The sequence below is a fragment of the Ochotona curzoniae genome, unplaced genomic scaffold (assembly GCF_017591425.1).
Source record: "Ochotona curzoniae isolate NIBS_2020 unplaced genomic scaffold, NIBS_Ocur_1.0 contig_4064, whole genome shotgun sequence".
NCBI lineage: Eukaryota > Metazoa > Chordata > Mammalia > Lagomorpha > Ochotonidae > Ochotona > Ochotona curzoniae.
In genome coordinates this window covers 852,191-874,468 of record NW_024466107.1, presented here as the reverse complement: position 1 = coordinate 874,468, position 22,278 = coordinate 852,191, and the positions used below count along the sequence as shown (strand labels likewise).

General features: G+C 57.2%; 1 protein-coding gene across 1 annotated transcript in view; it reads left to right on the top strand.

Annotated features, from left to right (window-relative positions):
* The window catches only part of RREB1 (ras responsive element binding protein 1), a 92,812-nt gene that overhangs the window by 33,424 nt on the left and 37,110 nt on the right, over positions 1-22,278 (top strand). Inside the window, exons 2-6 of the mRNA XM_040984022.1 lie at positions 11,976-12,077; positions 14,252-14,371; positions 14,722-14,934; positions 19,198-19,287; positions 19,993-20,156. Of these exons, the coding sequence (XP_040839956.1) occupies positions 14,764-14,934; positions 19,198-19,287; positions 19,993-20,156 (425 nt within the window). The 5' untranslated portion in view covers positions 11,976-12,077; positions 14,252-14,371; positions 14,722-14,763. The remainder of the gene's footprint in view (positions 1-11,975; positions 12,078-14,251; positions 14,372-14,721; positions 14,935-19,197; positions 19,288-19,992; positions 20,157-22,278) is intronic.

The window sequence follows — 22,278 nt, the reverse complement described above, 5'->3', positions numbered from 1 at the left end:
CCCAGGCCTGCTCCCAGGCCTACAGCAGCTTCTCCCAGGCCTACAGCAGCTTCTCCCAGCCCTGCTCCCAGGCCTCCCAGAGCCATTCGTCCCAGGCCTGCTCCCAGGCCTACAGCAGGTCGTCCCAGGCCTGCTCCCACCCACCAGGTGGCCTGCAGGCCTTTCCTGTGAGCTGGACTTTGGTGTAATGCAGCAACAGTTTCCTGCCCAGAAGCTTGCCCCGGCGTCCTCTCCATCTCCTGGGCAGTGCAGTCAGGGCAGGCGGATGCCGCTGCTGTGGTCCGAATGTGGAGTTGATGGACATGACTTCCTCACTTGGAGGGCTGCTTGCTCTCTGGCATCCCTTTACAATCTGTAATGATTAACTGCTTTCTCCCCTTGCAGGTGGGCCCAGTGTGCGTGGCTGCTGGGTAGGCCTCACTGGCCTTTGTCTCCTGTGCTCAGCAGACTAGAACTGAGACGGCTCCTTGGCAGCTCTGCCCGGGCCGGGGCTGGCCCCGACTCCAGGTGGAGACGGATAAAGATAGCATCGCCCCCTTTCGGGTTTCATGCTGGCTGGAGCAGCTGCTCAGCTCTGCAGAGCTCTGGATGCGGCTTTTCATTCCAGAACGGCTGAAGTTTTTAGTTTTCTGCAAGCCAAGGGTTTAACTATGGGTTTTTCCATGTCCTGAGAACCTAGGGTTTTCCTCTGAGGAAACACTTGCCTGCTTTCGTTTCACAGGTTGAAGAGAGCAGGGTGAGGCAGAGGGGAGAGGGAGGAGACAATTTGCATACGTTGCTTCAAAGCTCTGTCCACTTCCTTCCCAGCTTGAAATGGTTTAATTTGCTTAGGTGCTGCAGCCGGCTTGTAGGTAACTGAAGTCAGTCCTGAGTCAGATCTAAACAAAAGAAGAAAAGAACTGACCCAAAAAGAGCAGTGGAGGCAGGCTTGCCGGGACCCACTTACTTTCTGAGAAGGGGCCTGGGCATGGCGGAGCTCGCCCTGGTGGGGAGCACTGGGCCCTGTCTGGCTTCGACTGAGCAGGTCCTGTCTGCAAAGCCAGCGTGAAGGCCGCTTGGGGTTGGCTGTTGGGAGACACTCCTCTCCACGGTGCCTTGGGTTGCCTGTATATGGAATCCACTTGTGTGCTGCTTGAGGGGAGCAGCCACGCTGTTGCAAGCGAAGGAGCGGGCGTGCCTCTCAGAGCTGGAATGCGAGATGCAGCCCTCTGAAACAGCACGGAGAACTTGCACAGGAGGCACCCCAGCAAGTGAAGGGGCTCCCAGAGTGCCACTTGGCGGCTGCCCTGGGCTTGGGCTGCTCGAGAGCACCTTGAGATCATGTGGTTAGAAGTGCCTCTGCTCCCCTCAGCCTCACCTCTGGGCTGCAGGGGGCTGCTTCTCAGGTCCCCCCTTCTCTGCCTCCCCTGCTGGCAGCACCTGCTGTGTGCTCAAGATTAAGACCACCCACATCCAACTTCTCCCAAAGGGGATGCCTCTGTCTGTCTCGGGTTTCCTTCCTGTCCCCGCTCCTTCCTGACAGCCATCCCCATGGCCCTGGACTCTTCTGCACTCTGCCAGCTCAGGCAGGCCCCGCCCTTCTCAGAAGAGGGTTCCATGGGCATCACACGGGACCTTCCTGCCTTTCTCCACTTGTAGGCCACCGCCTCCAGCGACACTGATTCTGTCCCCTTCCTCTGTGTGCGGGCAGCGCCTTTGGGCGCGGGTATCTCTGAGAGTTGTTCAGGTGCGCCTTCCCCTCCCCGCCCCTCTGTCCCTGACTGCTCAGCTCTCCTTCCCTGCGCCGCTCCAAGGGTAGGCTACTGCCAGTCTGGAAGCTGTGGGACGCCTCAGGCCGCACTTGAATCTCCCAGCTGTTGGAGTTGTTCCCTCTGGAGCACCTCTGCTGGCTGGTGCTGGGTCAGCAGGTGCGCCTGAGGCCATCAACAGGTGTTTTTGTCATCAAAATCTACTTGAAGGCCTTGGGTAGATCTTAAGCTTTTTTTTTTTTTTTTTTTTTTTAATTCAACTCAATTACAGCTTAAAGGCCAGAAAAAGTTGGTTAGTTTTCATCTGTAGGGAAACCAAGGACTGGGCCAGCTACCACCCCACACCTCTTTCAATATCTACTTGCCCCATTCCCCTGGCTGTGACTTGGTTTTTATGGCTGATATAATTCTTCCTTTTATAGCCTATTTGCATTGCATTGCAATTTAAGCAAGCAGAACTGCCGTGTGTGTGTGTGTGTGTGTGTGTGTGTGTGTGTGTGTGTGTTGGTTTAAATTCTTGCCTTCCATTTAAGAGGCTCACAAAAGCCACCATTAGTTTTTGTTAATTGCAAAGCAAACATGCTCCCTGAGACCACCCTGGATTCTGTGACCCTGGCGAGAGTTCCGGGGGGCTCCGTGCGGCCAGGGCTGAGACCACCCTGGATTCCTTGACCCTGGCGAGAGTTCCGGGGGGCTCTGTGCATCCAGGGCTTGCCTGCAGCCCGTGTTGGTCTAAAGGAGGGGAGTCTGGCCCACGCTCCCCAGCCACTGCTGAAGGCCTCACAATGCTTGAGGACCACAAACATGTGCAGTCTTTGCCCAAAAATGAACGTCACATGCACTTTACTTTACATTTTCAAGAATATTGCCTGAATGTGTCTGCCAAGGTGGCCAGGGCCGTGGCCATGTCCTCTTAGGTTGTCTGTCCTCAGTGGGTGTCTGTGGGATGATGCGAGCCTTGCTTAGCACTTAGCTACTGACCAAAAACTCATCCTGGAGGAGGGCGCCCAGGAAGGGTTGATATTTACTGTCTATTTTGTATGTATTTTTAAATAATTGTGGTGTATAGAAACTTAAAGTGAAATTCAGTTGTACTTTTATTAAGAAAAAACATGTATGTATTCCTTGGCTCACTCCCCAAATGTCTGTAGTAACCAGGGCTGGGCACCCGGCATGGTAGCCTAGTGACTAAATCTTGGCCTTGCGATCCCAGGGATCCTATATGTATGCTGGCTTGTGTCCCGGCAGCTCCATTTCCCATCCAGCTCCCTGCCTGTGGCCTGGGAAAGCAGATGAGGTCGGCCCAGAACCCTTGGGACCCTGCACCTGCGTGGGAGACCTGGAGGAAGTTCCTGGCTCCTCATTGGTTCAGCACCGACCATTGTGGCCACTTGGAGAGTGAACCAGCAGATTGAAGATCTTTCTCTCTTGTCTCTCCTTCACTGTGTAAATCTGACTTTCCTATACAAATAAATCTTTAAAAAAATTTTTTTTAAATAAGAATAACGAGGGATGGGCCAGGCTGATTCCAGGAGCTTAGAACTCCCTGCAGATGTCCCGCCTCAGTGGCAGAGCCCGAGCTGCCCCAGGGGGATCACCGCATTCCCGTGACAGTGGCTCGTTTCCATTAGCCTGTCCTGCACTTCTAAGTGTATACTGTCAGCACGAGGAGCACAACTTGGTCCTAAGCGTCAAGCTAACTTTGTGAACACTTGGCCATGTTTGGGGTGGGCCCAGGCCCCGGCAGGTTCCGGGTGGTTGGAGCGGAGTGGGGATGACTCAGGTTGGGAGGGACCAGCTCTCTTCAGGAGATGCCTGTCTCCAGTTGGCTTCATGGGCATTTCACGGGAGCCACATACTCATAAACCCGGGCAGTTGCTCCGCTCCTGCGCCCGCAGGTCAAGCCGTGACTGGGTTATCTCACTCGTGCTTTAGGCTTTAAAAACCTCAGAAGGAAGCAAATTACGGGCTGTAATCCAGAAGCCTGAGAGGACTCGGAAAAATCTATGGACTTTCCAGTGCACTTGGCTCCGTGTCACCGCTTCATGAGACTTGAGGGACATTGACAAAGTCCTCATTCTCAGGCACTGTGCGATGGGGACCGCACAGTTTGTGCAGGGTCATGTCCGGGCGGCACGCATGCCGTCTGCGTGGGCCTCGCGTGACGGCACCGCGAAGGGTCGTTGGCTTTCTCCCAAGTGTTGGGGATTGGGTGTAGTATGCGCTTGTGATCTCTAAGGTGAATATTTTTTTAAATTTGTTGATTGGAAAGTCAGAGAAGAGATCCTGTACCTTCTGGTCTATTCCACAGATGGCTACTATGGCCAGCGCCGGGCCAGGCCAAAGCCGAGACCCAGGTCTCCCACGTGGGCGCAGCGACCCAAGGACTTGGGAGCTGGATAAGAAGCAGGGCTGCCCATGTGGGATGTTGCAGCCAATGGCTTCCGTGTTGTGCCACAATGCTGGCCTCCCACATGGGCCTCTGTGAGGACCTTCCCTGGAGTGCTCCAGGTCGGCCGGTTTCCTGGGTGAAGTCTGAACTGACGGAGTGTTAAGATGTTGTCTGCAGCCGCAACCGGCTCCTCTTCCCATGCCCTGGAGACCCCTCTCCTGCTTTTCCCGCCTGTGCGTTTCCTCCGTCACATCTGCTTTGCAGTGTGGCAGAGAACTTCCTCTCGGGGACGGCCTTCCCCTCCCCTGCGCGTCTCCATGCCTGCCCTGACTGAGTTTTGTGCCTCTAATTGCCCCTTGTTCAGACGACTGCCGTGTGTGTTAAACTATGGCTGTGGTGCCGGTTAAGGATCCTAAATCAGTCAGGTTGCTGAACCTGCCCTCTTGACTTGCATGCCAGCCGCTGGGTTTGAGCTGAGCCGCTGGTCGAGCGTGACGTGGGGTGGGTAGGAGTGTGTGTGCTAGATGTGGTGGAGTGGGTTGCGTTCTCTTGCCAGCGTGTAGTACAGCATCTCCCAGGGCTCTGGACAGGCTTTCTCCGGGCACGTTCACAGGCACGGCAGATGCTGCGGTCTAGCAGGGTTTCTGTGTCCTTTGTCTTCATGGCTGGGAGGAAATGGAGGGTGCTGAAGGGTGATTGTTTGGCCAGTGGGGCCCTCGGCTTCCAGTTCCTGTTCTCTCACAGGCCCCTGACTGGCAGGGTAGCCCTGAATCTCACCTGGCCGTGCTCACAGGTGTCCCATGTGGCACAGACTCTGTTCTGGAGTGTCGGAAGGGCAGTCCTTACGGGCACCACCTGCCACCCATCCCTGCTGGGGGGCTGGGGCCCGCATCTTTGTCCTCTGTTGGTTTTGTGCTGGCATCACAGAGAGGCGCTCTGCCTGGGGGATGGTGATCAGGGTCTCCTCCTTGTCCTCACTCAGCCAGCCCCATGCGTGTGGTGGGAAGCGGGACTGGGGTCCCACCCTGTCAGTGGCACACACGTGGCTCTCACCAGGCAGCCAGCTCCCCCAGCATCCTACAGAGGAGTGACATCTGGGGGGTCGGAGACAGCCTCCCGCCGTGGCCAAGGGGTCCCGCATCCGTGTGTACAACGAAGGGTATGGTCTGTTGTCCCAGCCCCCATGGCCGTTTTGTGGCGTGCAGGCAGCATTTGCCATAACTGACTTCTGAAGTTTCTGGCCTGCATTGAAGATTGTTCTTGTAGGCAGCAAGCCACGTGTGAGCGAGCCCCAAAGTCAGCTCTGCAGGGAGCAGTGGCCCTGGCCCGCCCCCGGCCGTGAGGACGATGCTGCAGAGGGAGCTGACGTGGGTGCCGGGCTGGTGGTGCTGCAGCCTGGTGCCAAGCTCCAGAGGTCCACACTGGAGACAGGCACGCTGCCCCTCTGGGCAGGTGGCAAAAACTGCAGCCCCTGAGCTGGTGTGCTCAGTGGGAGATAAGAACGAGCCTGGGGGAGGGGGCCGCTCCTGCGAGCTGCTGAGGCAAGATAGGAGGGAAGAGCAGGGACATCCTTCCAGGGCAGCAGGGGCTCTGCTGTGCAACAGGAACTGGAGAGGAGCGTGCTGCTGGCGTGGCACGCATGACCTGCTGGGGGCCTGCCATGTCACCCGCAGCTTATGTGACACGGGCGCTCCCCTGGGCGCCAAATCTGCACTCTACAGGATCTTCCCTGTCGAGACGCCTGGTCCAACAGGACAGGGTGGAAGCTGTGGCCCTCCTGGGCCTGGGCAGGCCTCACCTGGCAGCCCCAAGCAGCATGGTGTACCTCTTTGCCCATCTGAGGGCATGTGGCCCTGGCTGGGCTCTCAGTTCGTCTTTGGGGCATTGGAGGTCAGGGAGCCGTGCCCCTGGGATTTCTGTCCCCCTTCTGGCTGAGCCTGTGACACTTGGAGGGGCATACAGAGGCTTGCAGGAGGACTGTCACCCCGGTACCCACATTTACCAGCCTGAGCAGGGCCTCGCGGGAGCTCAGTCTGAAGCAAGTGAGCACCTGTACCTTGAGGACAAGGGGCACAAGGTGGGGGCACAGTGAGGACCCCCAAGGCCCTGGCAGGGCAAGGGCTGTGAACCAAGCACCCCCTGTGAGGCTTCCTGCCCCTTGCCCACCTCAGGAGGCACTGCCTCCACCAGCCCTTCGTGTCGCCCATCTGCATCTCCCCATGTTTCTGGGTGGCTGGCAGCACGCACTCAGCCAGCCATCTTGGAGGCTTTGTTTTGCTGTGGAGTTGCAGTGCTCGACGTCAGGTTGTTGAGGGAGGGACACTCAGCTGACAGGTGGTCATGTCTGATTCCATGTGGTGAGTTCTGCCCACAGCTGGCCTCTCTGCCCCTGGGTGAGGAAGGACGGAGAATCCTCTGTCTTCCGCCACCTCTGAGCTGGCAGGGGATGGCCAACGCGGCTCTGGCCATCCACAATGTCATTTGGGTTTTCTCAGGAGCATCAGCCTGCATTCTAGGGCACTGAGGCCCCTGGTGAAGGTCACCCAGCCACCCCAGGGTGCTGGGCTTGCAGAACTCCCCCAAGAGTCCTGCCTCTGCCACATGCCATGCCCAGGCAGGTCAGGAGGCCGGCCGGTGACCTGGGCGCCTGTGAAAGACTCACAGGATATTGCCTCAAGCCCTCTGCAAACGGCTGCCCAGCTCTCCACAGCTTCTCCCTGAAGCTGGCAGTGCGCCTGCCTGCAGAGGCCGACTCCACTCAGACAGCAGCTGGGACAATCCCGTGGCGTTTCTTTGCTGCCCTGGAGAGAAAGCTGGTGTCAGGGCATGGAGAGCCACGTCCTTGCCTTGATTGAAGCGCCTGTACATGGTGGTGTGGCCAGAGAGGTCCGGTGTGCTGCTTCCCAGCCTCCTGCAGCACCGGAGGGCGCCAGTGGACTTGGCCATAAGACAGATTCTATTTCCTACTTGAGCTGTCCTGCCTGTGGGCGGGCCTGGGAGCAGAGGAGTCCCTTAAGAGCCAGGATGAGATGGGGCTGGTCAGTGAAGTGCTGGGAGGAGGGTCCTTGGTGCTGGAGGGTGCTGCACTGCCTGCAGTGTTTCAGTAGGTGCTCTTTGGGTTTCTGTAAGGAGAGCAGATATGAATAACAGCATCATTTTCTCAGAGAGCCAGTTGCCTGCACTGGGGTCAGGCTGTGAGTCCACAGCGTGGGGTGCCTTCCTGGTGTGCATGTCCGCAGAATCTGGAGGTCGAGGCCATCATGCCTGGTCCACCCCCTCAGGGCGGAAGGTCAGTACCTTCTCAAGCCTCCTTCCATCTGAGGGGCGGTGAACTCTGCTCCAAGTTCTGCTTGCAAGAACCTGCAGTCTTGGGGTAGCTTGCTGCCCCCCGCCCACCTGTACCTCATTCTGGGCTTCATGACCCCCTCCCCCCCAGACAAGTGCCCTCTGCCAACCCCAGGGTTCTGTCTCCAGCTCTAGAAGTACCCTGGGTTTCCTGGTCCTGTCTGGGCATTCAGCAGTCTTCCTTCCTTTGTGGTGGGCTTGGAGTCATCCGTTGCCCAGGCTGGCTGCCTGGCTCTGCCCACTCCAGTCACATGACAGCCAGTAGATAAGCTAGGCAGTGCCTTGAGGGACCTGGGGAGGGTCGAGTGCAATCTGGCACGTTCATGGCCCGGACAGTTACTGGGCAGGAGGGTGCTGTGCGAGCTGCTCAGTTGAGCGCATGCTTGGACCCTGCTGCTTGCCCCTTGTCCCCAACCCCGCCCCCCCAGCTGCCCTGGCCAGTCGAGAAAGCTGCAGGCTTCTGCTGTTAGGCAAGAAGGTGGTGAAATGCCCAGTGTGAAGGGCCAAACAGGAAAACGGCATGGAAGTGCAGCTGGCCTGCCTGTGCACGGCAGCCCGAGACCTACTGTCCCCACAGCCCGGCACCAAGGGCCGCCCAGGGGGCGCAGGGCCCTGTGTGACAAACGGCTGGCAGGTGGCCTCGCGGGCAGCCGTTGGCCCTGGCAGCGGGATGCTTCCCTGGAGCGGCACTGCAGGGTGTGGACTCAGCTTCTGCAGCAGCCCTGGGCGCCAGCAGCCTCGCCTGTACCGGGCCTCTGCTCCGCTTCCTTCCTCTGAGAAAACAAAGAGCCCGTGTGGTGGTGGCGGCAGCGAGGTGCAGGGGGTCAGCTGGCTCCGGCCTGACCCTCACACAATGGTTAGGATGGGCAGGTGATGTTTTTATCTTTAAGAGAAGTTGCTCCCTGTACTCCATGCCCACCCCCCCGCTGCTACAATCCCCAAAAACTTCACCGCCTGTGTCCCTGTGGGCCACTTCCCGAGCTGCTTGTCAGGCTGTAGCTGGAAGCCATGGGGCTGCCCTCCCTCAGAGCCACCTCCTGCCTAGGAGAATCAGAGAGGCGAGTGGGGAAAGGGTGTGTCCAGGGCTGAGAAGGCTTGCGCGTGGGGGCCCTGCCCACAGCATCTACACCGGGGCCTTCCTGGAGGGGAGCAACATGGCAGCTGTGTCACACTGAAGGATCTGCCATATGCTGCCTGCCCTGCCCGAAGCTGACACCGGAAGCATCCCTGTTCCCAGGAAAGCTGGGTGACTTGCCTTCCTCCTTGGTTAGTTTGTCCGTGGTGAACAAAGCCTGGATTGGAATCTTGTTCCACCAGCTTCCTTGTTCCCCCTGGAATGAAGGTTCTAGAATACCCTTGGCTTGGTGTCCTCTGCACCGTTTAACGAGCTGGTTCTTCTGGCTTGGGAGGGTTTGTGGAGAGCGGTCTGGGATGAGATCCGGGCACCTGCTGTTTGTCAGGCTATAGCTGGAAGCCATGGGACTTCCAAGGGGTAGCACTGGACCTGGAATATTGAACAGGTGTTCCTCTTGGCTAGTGTCATCCCTAGCATCTCTGGGCTGGGGACACTGAGAGGTCACCAGGGAGACTCCCGAGGGTCCTGACCAGGGCGTGCAAGCAGGGCCATCAGCCTCTAGTTTCTGCATCCGAGCCATGGGGTTCAGAGCAGATCCTTGGAGAGTAATGGACAGTGAGTGAGTTCAGGAACATCTGTCTGCTGGGAGGGCTGCCTTGGCAGGTTCCCCCGGCTAGCTGTCCTGTGCAGGTCGGCCCTGGACAGTCAGAGCTCTTCTGCCCGCCGTCTTCATCCCTGGGGCCCTGGCTCTGCCCCCATCCTCTTGTATAGGCTCCCTCCAGCCCCAAGACAGGCCTGGGCTGCGCGGGGTCTCGGACCTAGCCTGGAGACTTGCCTCCCGGCCTCCCTGTTGTCACGAGGGTACGTCCCCCGCCCCCAGCCCTTCCCACAGCCCTGGCTGTGTCTGCACATGTTCCAGTACTGCCTTGCTGCTCAAGGGAGTGCAGAGCTCGCCCCACCTCCTTCCTGCCCAGACACGGGCCAGGCTTGAAGGCCAGGCGCCAAGCATCTGGGAGGGCAGCGATGACTCAGAGAACGTGACCACAGCAGCACATCTATGCTCTCCCGCGCTGCGTGCCAGGAGTCACACGTTGTGTACAGAAGAGGCTGGCGTGGAGACGGGATCCCCTAGGAGCTCAGAGACACTGGCGTGATCTATGTGTGCAGGGCAGTTGCGCTCTTGGTGTAACTATTAGGAAAGTTAAGGATGGACGGCATGAAAGACCCAGAGGCTGTGGGCTGTGGTGACCGGGCGTGCTTCCTGGGCCAGTGGGGAGAAGTGCAGGCTGCTATTCTGAGGGAAGGGGCCACGCAGACAGGGGACTCCCCAGGGCTGGGAGCAGCAGGTCCAGAAGGTGAGCCAAGGCCAGAGCCTGGAGCAGCAGGGTTCTCGGAGCTCCCCCAATGGGCAGATGGAGAAGCCTCACCTCCTCTGCCTCTCCCACAACCTGCCCAGCTTCTCAGCAGTTCCCGCTCACCTGTGGGAGGAGACCCAGCCGTGGCAGGGGCTGTTAGGAATGCCTCACGATGCCCGCAACGTGAGGCTCCACGGCTCTGCTTTCCCAAAGCCTGTGCCAGTCGGAGCCATGTGGGGTGGGTGACTCGCAGGAGCGGCCGCCCTACCCAAGGCAGAGCCTGCACCCCCGGCCAAGAAACACATCCACTTCCTGGAACGCAGAGCCATTGTCCCAGCTGACTGCACCCTGGGACACCGGCAAGTCCACCCTGGTCAGCAGAGACGCTGTGCTGGGGCTGAGGGCCGCTCTGGCTTGGTGCAGCCCGGCCGTGACTCAGCCACTGGGTCCTGCAAAAGATGTGTTGGCTAACTGCTCAGCTCCCTGGGAACAGAGGCCGTTTCAGTGTCCGTGTTGCTCAGACGCTTGCTTGGCCTGTCTTCACGTAGCCTCAACGGGCTGGCCAGGCTGTCACAGGACAGGTGTTGGGAGCTACACCTCAACAACTGGATGGTCAACTGCTGTGAGGGTCAAGGGGCCCCCATTCTCGAAGTCCCTTCTCCTCCTCCACCTGCCCAGCCTACACCCCCTGAGGGTGTTAGTAGCTGGGCTGCAGCCCTTTGGCTCCTTTATCTCTGGGTTGCTATCTTGGTTGGAGCTGGAGACAGCTACCTTAAAGTTCCCCGGCTTTGCATAGCGATGTGCCTTATCTCCTCTGGAACTGGGGGCTGGCATTCTCCTGACCCTCCTTGCCCCAGAGCAACCTCTGCCCTCTGCAGAAGGGCCCAGCCACCTTGGGCTCTGCGCGAAGCATATGGGAATGCGAGTCTGAGAACCCAGCACCTCCTCAACGGCCCTGGCTTCCTCGCTCACCTGCAGGAGTCACCTTCCCAGTGGCTCATCGGGTGTCCTGAGCCTCACAGCCCATTCTCAGGAGGTGGTGATGGAGGTGAGGCGGATCTGGCATGCCTTCCCATTCTCTGAATCCCAGGAGCCTGATGGAGCCCCAAGCCAGCGGGGGGCAGGGGCTGTCCTTCCTGCAGGAACCTCAGTGTGCAGCTTCTGTGCCCAGGGTCACACGGTGGGGACCCCGAGGTCAGGTCTCTGGCCCTGTTGCTCTGAGAGGACCCTCTCTCCACTTTGGTGTCTTTAAAATGTTTTTTCAGCTATGTCTTGTCTTATTTGGAAGGCGGCAAAGAGAGAATGTCTTCCTTCCATCAGCTCATTCCGCCGTAGGCAGGGCTAGGAGCCGGCAGCTCCACTCGGCTCTGTGTGGGTGGCAAGGCACCAGCCACGCCAGCCCCCACGAGCTGCTTCCCAGGGTGCGCGTTAGCAGGAGGCTGGGATAAGAGGGTGGGTGGCCCACGTGGTTTCCCAACCACTTGGCCATTTGCCTGATGTGCCTTTTTCTAGGGACTGGTGCTGTGGTGCAGTGGAGGTAAGCCTCTGCCTGGAATGCCAGCGTCCATTGTGGGAAAGCTGGTCTGGGTCCTGGCTGCTCTGCTTCTAGGTCAGCTCCTGCTAACGTGCCTGAGAAAGGCAGCAGGAGCTGACCTGCCTGAGCGCCTCCTCCCACGTTGGATGTACTCGGATAGCTCCTGGGTCCTGGCCTAGCGGGGCACAGCCCCAGCCATTCTGACTTCTGGGAAGCGAACCAGCAGATGGAAGATTTCTCTCTCCGTCTTCCATTTGGTCTCATATGCCTTGCAAATGAAGTAAATTTAAAATTTTTTAAGAAGCAGGTCTGAGTTTTAATGGAGGAGGGAGGGATTTATTCTCAAGATTTATTTATTTGAAAGACAGAACTAGTAAGGAGGTAGAGACAGACCCAGATGGCTGCAATGGCTGTATGTGGGCCAGGCCATAGCCGGGGGAGCTGGGAGTTTGTCTCTGCCATGGGTGCAAGCCAGGATCATCTTCGGTCTTCACCCCACTTCAATGTCACCCGTTGTTTGTTGCAGGTTGCTGCGAATCTCTAGGCCAGTAGTGGTGGCTTTGAGGAGTGACCACGCGCACGGTTGGGCTCAGCCAGAGTCAGCCCCTCAGTAAGACGGAGAACACAGGTTAGTGACCGCCCCGCCGTCTTCCCCGGCCCGCCCTGCACTGCCCTGCATTGTCCCCTCCTGAGGCTTGGGCGCCAAGTGACTCCCAAGTCCCTGACTACACGGTCCCAGGAGTGAGCTGGGCAGCTGTGTGTGTGTCCTACAGGGAGCTGCATCGCCCTGATCCACAAATGCAGACTGGGGGCAGGGAGGGGTGGGCAGCGGAGCGCCGGGGAGTTTTGGTCATACTGTGGCCTGTGCGTGCTTTCTGGTTCCCCGCGCCCACTCAAGCCGGATGGAGGGGACAGTGCCAGATGGGCACGGTGAAGGTCTGTTCCCTGGCAGCACAGAGGACAGGGAGAGGGAGAGGAAATGGGAATGAAGAGTGGGGAATGTGGAATACCTGTAAGGAAAACACAGTGTGTAAATGAGCCTTCAGCTGAGACTTTTTTTTTTAGAAATTTATCTATTTTATTGGAAATGCAGATCAGATTTACAGAGAAGGAGAGACAGATCTTCCATCTGCTGGTTCACTCCCTAAATGGTTGCAATAGCAGAAGCCAAGCTGATCTGAAGGCCAGGAGCTTCCTCCAGGTCTCCCATGCGGGTACAGGGTCCCATCCTCGACTGCTTTCCCAGGCCACAAGCAGGGAGCTGGATGGGAAGCAGGGCTGCCAGGATTAGAAGTGGCACCCATATGGGATCCCAGCACATTCAAGGCTAGGACTTCAGGTGCTAGGCCACAGTGCCAGGCCCAATTTGAGTAAATCCTATAACCTTTTTCCTTCCTAGACAGAAGGAAGACAGAACTTTGAAGCTGTAATTATTAGGAAGGTTTTTTTTTTCTTTTTGCTGATAGAAGAGTTGATTTTTATCATCATGTGTACATTGCTATTGTGGGAGAGATATCCTGACAAGGAGTACCTGTATCCACTTATGAATCATCCGTAATTAGGGAGAACTGTATGCTGTTTCTTGGGTGTATACACACACTAAAATATACATGTACTTGAGGGTGCATCTTTTTCCACCTGGGGAGATACTGCCTAAGAGAGCAGCTGGAAACAGGGAGGTTAAGACACGGTCTAATGATTATTAAGTGGGCAGCTACTGTGGGGAACTTTCTGGATAGATGGCTAGGTGGGAGGCAGGGTTTGTAGCCACGTCTGTTCACGGATGGCTCAGTTGCTGTCGTGTTGCCTGCTCCCTAGGAGCTTAGCCCTGGCACATTGTGGTCACGCAGCTCCTGTTCAGGTCCCTCTCCTCGGGCCAGCAGGAGGCCCCCCCCCCAAGGCCCCCCGAGCCCCGTGAACACATCCTTTGGGCCTATTGAGCTTGCAAGGTGGGATTTCATGGAGGACACATCCAATGCACAGTTGCATAAAGACAGACTCTTCTTAGCCCCTGGGGTGGGATTTTAGCTTTGAGCTCATGAACAGGCCCTGGCCTTCTGTGCTGTGCCTCAGGTGGCACCATTGAGCAGTGCCTTGGCACCTGTCCCGGTCAGCAGGAGGTGTTCCTTCAGAGCTGACAGGCTCTCCTTGCTGCCGTTGTTGTGGGCCTGTGGATTTACCAACGCCCCGTGTGCACGATGGCACGTGTGGGCACTGTGACTGGCAGCGATGGGGCTGTGCCCTGACCCAGGCAGGGAAGCCCTATGTCTGCGGGCTTCTCGTTGGCCCTGCTTGCAGTGGGCTGAGGCAGCAGGCTGCTGTGGACTCCCAGGGGAGATGTGGGGAGTGCAGCCCACTGCGGGCGAACCTTCCAGCATCCCTGCCTGTGCACTGGAGGCACCAAAGCTGGGGTGGGATTTTCTGGAAAAGGATGGGCATGTTCCAGAATGTGGTGAGTGCATGGTGTCAGGTACATGGTAGGAGCAGGCAGGCACTGGAGTGGGTTATAGGTGACCAGCAGGAGCCTGTGGTCATTCTCACTTAGGTTCCACCCAGTACCAGCCCTCGGTGACTTCCTTGCCCATCTTGTGTCTGGGCGGTTTGGGGTGGAAGGTGAGGTGGGTCTCAGGGCCTGGCAGAGATCTATGCACTGTGGTGGCGAGGGGTGTAGACTCTGGGCTGTGTGAGCTGGCCACATCAGGTGGCTACAGAGCCCGTCTCAGCCCCCATGCCCTTCATCGGTGCCCGCAGCCAGAGGCTTAGTGCTCGCTTCACTGAGTCTGGTCCCCCTGTCCTTTGCAGTGTCCACCTGCACTACGGGGAGGGACAGCGAGGAACACGTGCAGACCCAACTCCTTCCACGATCGACCACAGCTGCAGCAGAGAGAGGTCTCCAAGTGCCGTTGGGGGCAGAAGATGGAGGTAATGGCCACTTGGGGACCGCGGGGTGCAGACCTGTGGCCTGCTTGGAGCACCGCAGGAGCAGGGTTTATGGTTTTGGAGCCCTGGCAGAGGCCCCTTTGAAAGCCAGGGCCCGGCATCGAGTCATCGACTACAATGGTGGCTGCGGACAGCCAGCAGCTCGTCTGCATGTGAGGGAAGGCAGGGCGCCTGACCTCAGATGACACAGGAAGCAGGGTTGAGGGGTGAGCCTTCGGGTGCCAGCACCTGATTTGGTGAAAGCCTGGGTGTTCTGGGCTCACACCATGGAAGCAGAGTGAGCAGGGCTGGCTGAGCCCACAGCCTGACTGCCTGCTGTGTCCACTTTCCAGAACTGTGGCAGAGGCTTCTCCGAAGCATAGTCCCCCGTCCCCATGACGTCAAGTCCACCTGCCGGCCTGGAGGGTTCAGATCTATCTTCCGTCAACACCATGATGTCTGCCGTGATGGGCATGGGGAAGGTCGCCGAGAACGGCGCCGGCCCCCAGGGCCTCAAGTCCCCTGCCAAGCCTCCGGGACTAAATCGCATTGGCAGAAGGAACCAGGTACGCACGCCAGGGACTGGGAGTGGGAGGGTCAGGCCCCACGCACTACAGCGATGGATGTGCAGGCCCTACGTGTGCCTCCCCTCTGCAGGAGCACGTTCACGCTGCACAATGATGTGATTTGAACACAAGCCTGCTGCAGTGGGTTTGTGTCTTTGTCCGTCGGGCTGGGATGTCAAAGCTGCCTCCTGAGTTATTTATGTATTTGTTTATTTTTAGCATCCTCGGGTTAGGTTGTGAATAAGAGCTGCCCGTGCTTGGAGAGCAGCATGGAACTTTGCTCTGGATAATCCCACGGAAGATGCCCCTTGGTGATCTGAAGTGCCCAGTGGGGCTGGGACCAGGGGGAAGTGGTAGAATGCTCGCGGTGGGTGAGGACTGGGAGGAGGGCCGGGTGTCCTCCTGGGAGTGGACGAGATGGCATCTCCCCAGCTGTGGCAGAGTGGGGCACTGTGGAAACGTCATCCTCTCTGGCCGAGAGACCTGACTCTTTTGCATCTGTTGAATCCCTCGTGTTTAAGTCCTGGGGGACTGAGTCCTGGGCTTACTCAACTCTCAGCCAGGCAGAGGTCTTCGGGAAGCTTTTCCTGGGGCCTGGGATGGACAGCCAAGAAAGCAACGAGTTGGGTTCTGGTGAGGTGTCGCTGTTTGCTCTTGGTAAGCCCACTGAGAGTGCCCCAGTACAGCCATGTGAGCTCAGCTTTGTTGATTTCTGAGCCGTCCTTTTGAGCCTTCTGAGGGTCATGGGAACAGCCGGCCCTCCCAGCCTGCACCCCGCCTGCCATGGGGAGCACACTTCACCTCATCTTGCTCAAGGTCAGGAGCCTGGCAGCGTCCTGAGATGGCCTGGGTTCAGAACACTGACGCCTTTCTCTCTGTTTTTCTCCCCTCTCTGCACGTGCCTCTTGGGGTACCCTGTGTGGCTGTGGCCCGAGTCGAGGAGGAGCGCTAGCTGTGGGAAGAAAAGGTTTACTTCCACTGTCTTGTGTGCCTGTCCACCACCCATCTGTCCATCTGTCTCCATCTGCCCTTCCATGCTGCCTGCCCAGCGCTGACTGGGCTCGGCTGGCAACGCCTGGCTGCGTGACTCAGTTGAGGTCCATGTCCTTCCCTGCCCCTCTTGGCCAAGAAGGAGTGGGAGAGAGGAAGAGCCTGGCCTCGGGTGGCGTGGAGTTGGCCCCAGGCCAGGACTAGCCTCTCCCATGCCTGCCTCCCAGATGCGGGTTGCCTCTCTTGGGGCAAGGAAACCAACTGACTGGTGCACCTGGGCCACTGCTCAGCCATCCTTCCCTGAGGGCCCGGAGCCCTCTACTCAGCCGTCCTTTGTGCCCCGAGAGCCGGGAGTGCAGCTGGGGGTCTTGAGTCAGAGGGCACCTGATAAATGCGGTGGGGAGACCTTCCTCAGCTGCCAGCCGGCTCGTGGAAGTTCCGTCCGCGAGCGCGGGCTGGCCAGGGCTGGCTGCTGCTGCTGCTGCTGGGCCCCTACGCGGTCCTTGCTTGTCTCATTAACTCAGAAAGTGTGCTCCTTCCACCTGCACAGCCAAGTAACTGGTTCAGAACTCACCATGGGGCTTTGCTTGGCTTCTGTGGGTCTCTTTACAAGCCAGACCTGAGTCCACAAAGCTCCCGCCCTCCGACCCTCCTGCCCAGAGGACCCTGTACCCTGGTCCACAGATGCCTCTGCCAGCCCAGGAACCAGGGCACAGCTGCATGGTGCTCTCAGGTCTCCTTTGAGGTGAAGGCAAAGGTTAGGGAAGGGTTTCTGTCCTTGAAAGGTGGGCCAAGTGTGGACCTGACTGTGACCATGAGTGGATGTTTCCGTAAGAAGGTTTTATTTTTACTGTATATTGTTGCTAATTGGATGGTCTAACCAAATGCCCCAGGGGGACTGGTCCTTTGACCTCGTAGCCCGGCCAGTGGTGGAGTGTGTCTTGCTGCCGCTCCATCTCCTGTGCGGGGGCCCAGTGCTGCCCTTTCCTGTCCATGTGGCCTGACCCCTTGCCCCGCTGCCCTTCACCCCCCGTGGATGCCAAGTGTGTGGGTCACGGGACAGCACTGCAGATCCTCTTTCAGCTCTCCCTTGGGTGTCCCAGCCTTTGTTTTCTAAAGTTGCAGAGTAAGCAGATGTGTGGCCAGCCTGCTTCTCTGAGCTGGTCCCACAGATGAGAGAGTAGGCAGGCAGCCACAAAGCGGACCTCGCCATGCTTTACTCCACCCATGTGGTTCTGGTGCCATTTGTTTGTATGGTCTTCAGGGGGTTATTTTCATCATCTCTCATGACAGCCACAAGCATGTTTCCTTTGTGTGCCTTGGGGTTAATGCTTTTTTTGGGTTGCACTTTATATAGCATCGTGGTTTAGGTTATTGGGCTCTCGGGCACCTGGACTGAGTTTTAGTCCTGAGTCGGCTAACGGAACTGTTCTTTGATTCCGGGCTAGTTTCTTGCATTGCTGGGAACCCATTTTCCTTGTCCCGAAAACAGGATCCGTAGCCATGACCGTGGGGCAAACCTTGCTCCTCCTGCCCCACAGACTCTAGCAGAGTAAGTGCTCAGTACTTGGTGTTACACACCAGGAGAAGGGATGCCAGCTCATCCAGAGTGCCATGGAAAGCTGGCTGCAGGCAGGAAGGGAGGTGCAGCCCCCAGCTGGGAGCTGATGTCCTCTGAGCTCCTCGATGCCTTCGTGGGGTGGACCAGGAGGACCCTCCAGGAACTCCAGGGCTTGTGGCCCCAAAACCTGAGCAGCAACATCCCCTAGGGAGCTTGTGACAGACTTCTGGGGTTCACACCCTCTAACCACCGCTACGTTGTTTCTGGTGAGCCTGTCCAGGACAGGGTCTAGAAATGTGTGTTTCAGAAAGCTTTCCAGGGGACTGTGCTCCCACATGGAGCCCGCTGGCCTGAGTGTCAGAGCTTTCAGGAAAGGTGACTGAGCCTAGATCCCATGTGGCTGAGGGGGCAGGGACAGCCAAGTCTCCGGGAGAGGGTGGGACAAAGGAGCTGTAACAGGCTGGCAAGGAGGCTGGCCTGCCCTCTGGTAGGAAGCAGCAGGTTGCTTGGAGAAAGCACGCTTTGAGCCACCTCCCGGAGGAGTAGACTGGTCCTAGTTCATCCCGTGTGGATGTCTCAGCCCCAGATCATACCCATAGGTTTAAGAAGGATAGTGTTGGGGGCCCAACACGATAGCCTGGTGGCTAAATCCTTACCTCACATGTGCCAAGATCCCATACGAGCACTGGTTCATGTCCCGGCTGTACCACTTCCCATCCAGCTCCCTGCTTGTGGCCTGGGAAAGCAGTCAAGGACAGCCCAAGACCTCGTAACCCTGAACCCACTTGGGAGACCTGGGGGAAGTTCCTGGTTCTTGGCTTTGGATTGGCTCAGCTCCTGTTGTTGCAGCCAATTGGGATATACACCAGCAGACAGAATATCTATCTGTCTATCTATCTTTTTGTTGTTGTTTGTTTCTTATTTTTTAAAAGATATATTTATTTTTATTGCAAAGTTAGCTATACAGAGAGGAGAGGAAGATCTTCCGTCCGTTGATTCACTCCCCATCCAGATTGACGTGTTTGTGGCAAGAGCTGGTCCCACAAATCATAGCTGCTTCCTCCCATGGGCCACACCAGTAGGAAGCTGGAATCAGGGATGAGAGCCAGGACTGACCCCAGGTGCTCCCTGTGGGACACAGCCTGTTACTGAGCTCAATATCTGCCCCGGTTGCCTACTCTTGTTTATGAGCAGGTGCTCGTCGTGAACAGCGGACCCATATTGGGCCCATGCCCACTGGGTGCCTGCTACAGAGCACCTCTCATGTGAGTAGGCTGGGATTCTGCTTTTTTCTTTTATGAAAACATTGTCTCTTGTGTGTTTGTAGGGCTCTCAGACCTGGTAGAAGGCAGACTCCAGAGCATGAGTTGGACTTGAGGCAGCAGTCTGGACTTGGTGTCGCTGTCTGAGCTGGACCATGATAAGTTCGCCACTTAGCTTGGCGCAGTCACCAGGACTGAATTATCTGGTTCCTGCCCACTAAAACCCTGCTTGCTGGGCACTTGTTCTGCACCGTGTGCCAGTTCAGTGCCTACAGAACAGCGAGTTGGGCACTGTTACATTTGCCATCTTACCCACGAGGAACCTGGGTGTCACCCAGGATGGGCTCTCGCCTGTGGCCCTCAACTGTTGAGTCACAGGTGCTTGTTGCAGAAATAGAAGGCATTTCTTCTCTGTGATCGCAGGCTCATGTTTGCTTTTCATCTCCTTAGGAAACAAAAGAGGAGAAGTCTTCCTACAGCTGCCCCCTGTGTGAGAAGCTCTGCACCACTCAGCACCAGTTGACCATGCACATCCGTCAGGTTGGCCAACTTGTCTGTGTTCCTTAGTTATTCCACATGAGCACGGGGCAAGGAGCTTGAGCGTCAGCAGGTGCACTGAGCTGTGCCCACTTATGAGCAGTATTATAACCTTCTTAGCAGCTCTGCTGTTCTGCAATCCTGGGTCAGTGTAGAATGACTTTGCAGAACCTCATGTGAGTCTGGTTCGCTGGATACCTGCATGAGAAGCGTGCGTTGTGAGTGGCTCACCAGCGTGAGCCAGATGCCCTTCCCTAGGTGTCACCCCCGTCCTTGACTGTGGTGGGAACATGCAGCCTGCAGCGGGGAGTCTCCTTGCCACGTGTCAGAGGCCCAGCCCTCTGCCCTGGACGGCTTTCACTTCTCTTTTCCCCTCTAGCAGGCCTGAGTCATCAAACCTGGACAGGAGATGCTGGCTCCTGAGTGGGGACCCCGTTTCCTGTGCGTGTTTGTAGCATGTCCTTCCCCTTGGGGTGGGCAGCCGATCTTTGTGCTCCAGAGACCACTGCCCTCTGCGGGCCCTGCCGTACGCATGTGGAGCTGGGCAGTGGGGAAAGACGATGCTTGCCTGTGCTTTTCGTAGATGTGGGGCCCTTTGGGAAGATAGCTTAACATGAAGCCCTGCTTTGGAAGAAGCTGCAGGCCCACATGTGCTAACGACTGGGGCTGGCCCTTTTCCATGACCACTGCTCTCATTGCCTCTCGCAGCACAACACGGACACTGGAGGAGCCGACCACGCGTGCAGCATCTGCGGGAAGTCGCTGAGCTCAGCCAGCTCCCTGGACCGCCACATGCTGGTGCACTCTGGCGAGAGGCCATATAAATGTACCGTGTGTGGCCAGTCTTTCACCACCAATGGGAACATGCACAGGTGGGTGCTGTGTCCCTTGCCCCAGCGTCTGCCTGGCACCCAGAGGGGCCCTGCCAGCCATTGGAGGACTTGCCTCGAGGTCCAGACAGTTCTAGAATCTGTGCCCTGCAGCCAAGCTGGGGGTGCCTTTACTTGCCCATGTGTACCATGTCCAGGGCGTCAGAGGATCTGGGCTGGGTGGGTGGCCCCTCGGGGCTGTTCTGTGCCAGATGGGACCCCCATTCTTTAAAGTCTTTGTTTCCATGTGCCTGCCACATGCTCCACCATGAAACCAGTATCCAGGCCTTTAGTAAACTGTAAGTGGCCCGGAGCATCAAGTTAAGAGAGGATAAAATGAAGAAAAAGCACAGTGGTGTGAGCATGGCAGGGTGCCAGGGGAAATATTCACAGAGAAACACATATGCTAGAGGGCTTAGAACAGAGAGAATTGTTTCAAGCACTTATTTTTTTAAAGTAAGGTTTTAGCTTATGTGAAAGGTGGAGTTAGCTTTCGTCTGCTGGTTCACTCCCCAGATGGCCTCATTGCTAGGGCTGGGCTTGGCCAAAGCTGGGAGGTGTCTCCTATGGGTTTAGGGGCCCAGGGCCCCATAAACAGGGAGCTGGAGTGGAAGTGGAGCAGCCAGGATGCAGACCATGCCCGTGTGGGAAGTCCAACAGTGTGATGGGTCTCGTAGCAGAGGCACAGCCAGCACTACCATCGTGGCTCATCATGCGTCTGGCCCTGCGGTGACACCACCACAGTCACGGAGGAACGCGTGCCGCTGCCGTGGCTGTGGCATCACTTGGTGATCGGTGTGCTTCCGCTCCGGGTCAGCACAGAGGCCCCTGGCGTCTAGGACATGCAGCGCATGCCCACATCGTGAAATTGATTAGCTTGGTGATGGATCAGCAATGAAGTGAAACAGTCTGGTTTATCCCACTCTGAGCCGTTTTGTGCACTCCGAGGTGTACCTGGGGCAACCTGACATGGTGGTAGGTGGACTTGAAGATTGCCTTTGAGTCCAGCTCTCAGAGGACACTGTAAGTTTCCACTCCTTTGTACGTGAGTTCCCTCAGCTGTAAAATGAGATTGTGTTTTAAAGATCTGTTCATATTTAAAAGAGACAGGACAGACAGCTATTCAGTTCATTGTCTCACTTCCCAGATGGCAATGACTGGGGCTTGGCTGGACCAGGCCCAAACCAGGAGCCATGAACTCCATCTGTCTCTTGTTTCCTGGTGCAAGGGCTTTCCCAGGCGCATTGGCAGGAGCTGGGTTAGAAGTGGAGCAGCCCAGGAGGCGAGCCAGCATTCAATGGAATGCTGGTGTTGCGGGCTGTGGCTGACACAAGGGTCTGTTTGGGTGATCATGTGGAAGGCTTCTATCTGGTCCTGCTGTTAATGTTTGCATTTCTAAGTACTGCTGCAATAATTCAAACCCTATAGATTTCTCAGGCTCGACTCCTAGAATGAAGTAGAGCATGGCTCATGAAAGGTACGGACGTTTTGAAGAATTGTAGTACATTGCCTTAACCTTTGGCTCTTCATGTGGATCTCCAGCTGGATGAGGTCTTCTCTCTGCCCATTTCCTGCCGCGAGTGTGTCTGGCTGCTGCCTCTGGCGGTCACGTCTGTTTGGGCTTCGTTGGCCCGTGTTTTCCTCAGCTCAGGTTTCCTTCTGCCCCTCGCGTCCCCAGCAGCTCCGTGTCCTTCCCGTTGTCGCTCCTGTCCAAGTCTGGACCGAGAGGTAGTGGTGCTGCCCGCAGGGGGACACTCCCCCACCTGGTCCTGCAGGGCAGCTCCAGGTCGTGTTGACCCTCAGCACTGGCTGCTTCTGAGCCGAGGCATGCCAGGCGTTCAGAATGAGGAGCGTGCCCATCCTGGACTGTGCCCGTGGCTGGAGAGACACCCGTGCAAGCCATGCTTGCTGGCCCCACCAAGTCACACAAGCCTGCCTGGTGTGGTGGCTTTTGTTGTTGTTAATTTTTGTCACGTTTTGTTGATATGATCCACATACCGTTCGCTTCACTCATTAAAAGTGGGTGAAGTTCAATGGTTTTCATCTTTTTTGGTTCATTGTGGATACCGTGTGCCTTGTTGCCTTCATTAGTTCAGACCTCCTTGCTTTCGTCATTCAGCCACGA